Source organism: Echinops telfairi, unplaced genomic scaffold (genome assembly GCF_000313985.2).
Source record: "Echinops telfairi isolate 266 unplaced genomic scaffold, ASM31398v2 ScPeMD7_7467;HRSCAF=8505_0, whole genome shotgun sequence".
In the NCBI taxonomy this organism is placed as follows: domain Eukaryota; kingdom Metazoa; phylum Chordata; class Mammalia; order Afrosoricida; family Tenrecidae; genus Echinops; species Echinops telfairi.
This window is the reverse complement of record NW_022111367.1, coordinates 5,672,290-5,679,363: the sequence shown is the minus strand read 5'-3', so window position 1 is coordinate 5,679,363 and position 7,074 is coordinate 5,672,290. Positions and strand designations below refer to the sequence as shown.

The 7,074-nt window shown below is 44.1% G+C and overlaps 1 protein-coding gene across 3 annotated transcripts in view; it reads left to right on the top strand.

The window, feature by feature from the left end:
• The first annotated feature begins 6,612 nt into the window (after window positions 1-6,612).
• The window catches only part of WDFY2 (WD repeat and FYVE domain containing 2), a 206,353-nt gene continuing 205,891 nt past the window's right edge, over window positions 6,613-7,074 (top strand). For all 3 annotated transcript variants that reach the window (XR_006679435.1, XM_045283770.1, XM_004704266.2), the window contains exon 1: window positions 6,613-6,871. Coding sequence is in view for 2 of the 3 variants with exons in the window: in XM_045283770.1 (XP_045139705.1) it covers window positions 6,735-6,871 (137 nt within the window). In the remaining variant the exon portion in view is untranslated. The remainder of the gene's footprint in view (window positions 6,872-7,074) is intronic.

Here is a 7,074-nt window from a genome sequence, read left to right as displayed (position 1 = left end):
AAACATTTTCTTTCTACTTGAGCTGTTGATATCAGCTCCTCATTTCCCCCCTCCCCATTCTCTCCTTCATGAACCCTTGATAATTTATAATTTTTTTTAATGTCTTACACCGACCACTGTCTCCCTTCACCCACTTTTCTATTGTCTGTCCCCCTGGGAAGGAGTTATATGTAGATCACTGTGATAATTTTTCCCATTTCTCCACCTACCTTCCCCTCCTGGTATCACTACTCTCATTGTTGGTCCTGAAGGGTTTATCTGTCCTGGATTCCCTGTTTCCAGCTCTTATCTGTACCAGTGTACATGCTCTGGTCTAGCTGGATTTGTAAGGTAGAATTGGGATCATGATATTTGGGGGGACGAAGCATTAAAGAACTAGAGGAAAGTTGTATGTTTCATCGGTGCTATACTGCATCCTGACTGACTCATCTCTTCCTTGTGACTCTTCTGTTAGGGAATGTCCAACTGTCTACAGATGGGCATTGGGTCTCCACTCCACCTGCCCCCCTCAATCACATTCACATGATTTTTTTGTTTTGGGTCTTTGATGCCCAATACATGATCCCATCAACACCTCATTATCGCACTGGCTGGTGCGCTTCTTCCGTGTGGGCTTTGTTGCTTCTGGGCTAGATGGTTGCTTGTTTAACTTCAAGCCTTAAGACCCTAGGCACTATATCTTTTGATAGCCGGGCGCCATCAGCTTTCTTCACCACATTTGCTTATGCACCCATTTTGTCTTCAGTGATTGTGCTGGGAAGGTGAGCATCACAGAATGTGGCCATTCATCACCAATGCATAATTGAGTCTAAGCAAAGAATCAGAGTTCAAAATAGGAATTCTAAACAACTGACATAACAAGGTTGGAAGTAGTCTTTTATTCTCAATTCTCAGATTTCTGACAATTGATAATTTGGATTCCATCACAGGATTATCTAGCCCTGATGAGTTCTAATGAATTGATGTCCTCCACTCTTTTCCTGAATTGTCACCCCAGATTTTTATCTTGATCTTGAGCCTTGGGTCTACCTGCATATGTCCCCATTGCCTGCCTACTATGATACTAACATAATTACTCCTGTTCTCTTTTGAAACAGTTCCAGTGGTATAAGGGGATATATGCTGAGGGACTAACTTCAAGGTTAACATTTCCAATCCACCAGCTACTTTGAGGGAGAAAGGAAAGGCTTTTGGTTGTCATAAAGCTTTAAAGCTTTGGAAACCCCAAAGAGCAGTTCTATTCTCTGCCACCGGGTTGCTATGCATCCGAGTTAACGTGATGGCAGTGGGTTTGGCCTTTGTAGTTGGTTCTGCTTTTGACTGCTCTTTACATGGGAAATTTCGATTTTACCCTTTCACCTTCAACTTACTAGTGTTCTTGGGCTAGATTGTTTTGTAGCCAGCATATAGTTGGAACACATTCTTACCCATTCTATCAATTATTGACTTTTAATTGGATTATTTAATCTTTCTACATTTAAAGTATGTTTTCATCTTTTAAAGTGTATCTTATACCTGTATTGTCTCATTTCCTCTAACATTGCCTTTTTGTGTATTTAGATTTTTTTTGTTAGTGAATAATTTTGATTCTTATTTCCTTTTGTGTATAAATAGTTAGGTATTTTCTTTGTGACTACCATGGGTTACATTTAACATCCTATATACAGTCTCTATGCATTGGAATTGACTTGATGGCAGTGAATTTGGATTTTGGTATATAAAACATCTTATATAAATTGATACCAATTTAAACCTTTGCCTATTTCACTATAAATAGATTGAAGAAAATCTTTTAAGTATTTATAAAAATTAGTACTTACTTTTAATAATATGCAAAAGCCAATTTCTCTCCCTTCTCCTTCTGTTATGTTGTCATTTTCACAAACTTTATCCATATACAGTGGATTGATAACACAAGCTTATAACTTTTTATGCCTTTATATTATAATTCATGTCAGACATAATAAGTAGAAATAAGTCTATCCTGCTGCCAAGATATGTTCTGATTACACCTCTTCTAATATAGATTTTTTAATTCTTTTGGAAGTCAACTGTACTTTCAATATTCTTTGTCAACATCATAATTCAAATTGGTCTTCCTTACTCATTCATGACTTGGGTCACATGCACCTTAGTCCTTAAAGTGACATTCTTGCTTTCCAACACCTTAAAGAGTCCTGGTGCAGCAGATTTCCCCAATGTAATACTTTGTTTGATTTCTTGACTGCTACTTCCATGAGCCTTCATTGTGGATCTAAGCAAAAGGAAATTCATGACAACTTCAACATTTTCTCCATTCATCATTATGTCCAATTGTGAGAATTTCTTTACATTGAGTTGCAATCCATACTGAAAGCTGGAGTCTTTGATTGGCAAGTGCTTCAAGTCCTCTTCACTTTCAGCCAACAAGATGCATCATCTGCACGTGGCAGCTGGTTAGTAAGTCTTCCTTGTAGTCCAGCTTCTCAGATTATTTGCTCAACATGCAGATTGAATAAGTAGGGTGAAAGGATAAAACTCTGAATCACACCTTTTCTTATTTTAAATTACATAGTATTCCCTTGTTCTGTTTGACTGACTGCCCCTGGGTCCATGTATAGGTTCTGCATGAGTACAATGAAACGTTATGGAATCCTCATACTTCTCAATGTGATCCAAATTTTTTTTACGACCCACATAGTTGCATGTTTCTGAGCAGTCAATAAAACACAAGTAGACATCTTTCTGGTGTTCTTTGCTTTCAGCGAAGACCCATGTGATGTTAGCACTGATATCCCTGCTCTCTTCTGCATCTGACTCCACGTTTGGACAGCTCCCTGTTGATCTACAGCTGAAGCCACTTTTAAATGATCTTCTTATTTTGCTCCTCAGACCCAGCAATTTCAAGTTGCCTATAGTTCAGTGTATGGATTTTTAATTCTTCCAGTTAAATGTGTTGTTGTATCCCTCTAATGGATTTTATAGTTTTTCATTATTGTTCTTTTCAGTACAATATTTGTGCTTCTCTTTTTAAAAGTTCTCTTTATAGAAATTCTTGTTTTGTCCCCCTATATTGTTTCTCTGGTGTTCTTTAGTTCTTGTCCATGTTTTACTTTAAATCTTTGAACATATTTAATACTTCTGTTTTAAAGTCTTTGCTAATAAGTCCATTATCTTTTCTTCTTCAGGCAGTTTCTGTCATTTTATAACCATTTCTCCTAAGACACACTGCTTCTCTGCTGGGTTTGAAAATTAATTGCAATGTCCACAAAGACCTCACAGACCATACTTATGACTATAGGGTGTATTAGTTAAGCTAGCAGGTTGTAACTGAGAACCAGAAATGCCCAGGGAACTATTATTCCAATAAAGAGAGTGTCTCCTCAGCTATGACCCAAGGCAAACCTCTCCCTGGTCCTTGGCTTCTCAGCCACATGGCCCCTTGGCCTTTGCACTGCTTGAGCAATGGTGCAAAGCTCTTTTAGTTCTGCCAAAAAAAATGTCCAAAGGGCATGCTACTCTAGCTTTCTGTGGACTCGTGTTTGGGTCTCTGGGGCTTGTGTACTTTATAAACTCAAAACTTGCTGCTATTGAGTTGATTGAAACTCATGAGGACCTTATAGGTCAGGGTAGAATGGCCTCTGTGGGTTTCCAAGGCCATACATTTTCATAGGAGCAGAAAGCAACACCATTCTTCCAAGGAGTAGCTGGTGGGCTTGAACTGCTCACTTTGGGTTAGCAACCTAATGTGTAATCAATCCACTATGCCATCAGGGCTCTATAACGGAGGTAATGCACTTGATTGTAAAGCCATTATAGCAGCTACCATATTGTATTGGCATTTATGGTCTGTAATTGAGTGCCATCTCATCTGAGAATGAAGTGGAACGTGGCCAGAGAGCACCCTTTTCTAAGAACAAGGTGCATCAGGCCATGGTTCCATATTCAGGTCCAGTAATGTCTTCCTCTTCACCTCCCACTGCTGTTAGCCTCAGTCACTATTCTAACAGTATTAAAGTTCATCTATAATAATCATGCTGTGTTTGCCCACAGGCCTTTTACTCACCTCTTCCCTATTCAAACCAATGTAACCAACAAAACATAAAACAATAACTTGTTTACTGCTGATTACACTTTCAAGACCCTGTGTAGATTGCACTGTCTCTGGTCAATCTTTCTTCTATAACCCCATGTTTTCACTGCCATCCCAAGCCAGGTTTGGTACTTCTGCTTTTCCTGGCCCCATGTGTCCCTCATTACAACTCTTGACATAGTCACTGTATGATCATAGCCTGTTCTCTCATCTATGCCTAGCGATCTCTGGCATCCTTGAGAATGGAGACGTTATTCAGAAGGAACCCTAATGATGCTGTGGCATAACTATTGGACCACTAATTGCAAGCCACTCCTCAGGAGGAAGATGAGGCTATCTGCTCTGGAAAAGACTTGCAGTTTTTTAAATCATTTTATTAGGGGCTCATACAACTCTTATCACAATCCATAGAGACTTGCCGTTTTGTAAACCCTATATAGTGTCACTATGAGTCAGAATTGACTTCACAGCAGTAGGGTTTTTAGCTTTCCTGTTCAAACTGTGCCCTACTGCCTAGCACCAAGTAGTTACTCACTATTTCTAAACATGGATACTCTTGTCTCTGAAGATTTGAGGGTCAGAGTTAGGACTGCCATACTCCCCCTTTCCTACCCCTTCCCAATAGGTTCTAATTCCCACAAGGGCTGGGGTGGAACAGCCATTGCCATTTTTTTTTTAAGAGATGTTCCCCCAGGGAAAGCTTATGGGTCAAAATTATAACTGTCACTAGTACTAAAGAAGATCTATTGTTGCATACGTGGGCACTTAAAACGTGCTGTTTGTCAGCCTCATGAGTCTGTAAGGTGAGTGCTAATATCCCAGTTGAATTGATGGGAAACATCACGTTCCACAGCTGGAAGATATCAGACTCCCCATTTGAAAGGCTGTACAGGATCTGCGAAGATCAGAGGTGGTGAAGAGTTAGTTGTATTGTGTGCTTTAAGACAGGTCCTTGTACCATACTCTTTCACTGCCAAAATCTGCCTCGAAATCCATTTCCACAAGACCATTCCGATTTTTTTTGTCCAGTCCTAGCATATTATTATGCTGACTTTCAGAGTTTTGTCATCTGAAATCCTACAACATTGACTCTAAGCATTCTGCAGCTAGTTAGTTCAGGGAATGTCCGGGGCCTAAGTTCATTCAATGGTGGTGGCATAGTAGTTGAGCATTGGGCTGCTAACTGCAAGGGAAGCAGTTTGAAACTGCTGGGTGGGTTATGGCAGAGGCTTTCTATTCTGTAGTTACAGCTTTGGAAACCCACAAGGGCAGTTCTACCCTGGCCTAGGGTTGCTATGAGTTGGAATCGACTAGATGGCAGTGCGTTTAGTTTGGTTTAGTTAACCCTATTTCTCTCTATGGCAGGCTAAAGTCACTGGATTGCCAGGGAACAGGTCAGCGGTCGAAACTAGGAGAATGGTGACCTGCGTTAAAGTTCAATTGCCTATATGAACTAGTAGTATAGTTAATTGTATAATAGTATATATACAATAGTATAGCTCACTATTGTGAGCTAGTAGTATAGTCAATTAAGAAAATGAGGAGACTGACACTATTAACCATCTTTAAACTCCCTCCCTGCTGAGAATAGTCTCTTCTTTCCTTGCTCCAGGTGCGACAGTTTTTGAGCAGTATCCTGTAACCATGGGCGGGGCGCAACTGATAAAGTGACAGGTCATGGTAGTCCTAGAGGAGGTGCTTTAAAACTACAACTCCCAGGAGGCCTTAGGGCCATTGTAGGGTGCATGCTGGGAGCATATGCATCGCCTCATTGTTAAAGAAGCAAACAACAGGTAAACTTCGCGCATGCCCAGTCACCTCCCAACTGCTTTCCTTCCGACTTGCCTCGCTGGTCTCCCACTCCCACCACCTGAAGGGTCTGGTGCTTTAAAGAATTAGGTTAACTCTAAGGTCAGCAGTTTGAATCCACCGGCTGCTCCGCGGGAGAAAGATAAGGCTATCTTCATACTGTAAAGATCTAGTCTCAGGAACCTACAGGGTTAGTTTTACCCTATCCTGCAGCATACCTACGAGTCAGAATCAACTCAGTGGCACTGAGGGCCCTCCATCCCCTTTCTAAGAAATTCAGAGGGACGGGGGCTTATGTCAAGCGCGTTCCCAGGGGGTGTATACCCAGGGGTGCACAAACACGCCCGTTTGCAGCATAATGCGGAGGAGGGGACTCTGACTTCGTTGTGGAGGCAGCAGATAAGACATCTAAACGGAGGTGGATGGAAGTCACGTGCGTCCTAACGTCACCGCAGCAGGGTTTGAGCCGTGCAGAGGGCTTGGTTGGAAAGAGGGTTGATGGGCGCACGCGCACTGTGCCTCCAGAGCCCCGCCCCCTCCTCGAGCTCCTCCTCCTCCTGCACCACCCTCCCGGAAGTGCTGCCGCCCTCGCGCCCACCAGTGGGCACCCCCTGAGGCCGGCCCCGCCCCACCCCCGCCAGGCCCCGCCCCCCAGTTCTCCACCCCTGCCTTTGGTCTGGGCTCCGGGGTTGGGGCTCCGGCGGTGGCTGTGCCCGAATCCGGCAGCCCAGATTTGTTCTCCGCAGCGCCGGGCTATGAGCGCTGGTCCCTGGCGTCCCGCTCCGGCAAACCAAAGCCTGCGCTGGTTCCCGAGCGCTCTCGGTAGCCTGGCCTCGCCGCGCCCCCTCCTCCGATGGCGGCGGAGATCCAGCCCAAGGCGCTGACCCGCAAGCCCATCCTGCTGCAGCGGGTCGAGGGGTCCCAAGAGGTGGTGAATATGGCCGTGATCGTGCCCAAGGAGGAGGGCGTCATCAGCGTCTCGGAGGACAGGTAGGGACCGCTGGCGATCTGCCTGGACGAGGGGCGGGCCGGGCCGGCAGCTTCCCCGCGTAGCTTTGGAGGCTGAGCCTCTGGGTCCACGCGAGTGGGGACGTGAGACGTGTCTACCGCCTACTGGAGTCTTGCACTGCGCATCCTGGCAGTGCTGCCAGCCAGCCTGCGCCGCTGTCACTGCCGGCCCCGAGTCCGAGTGG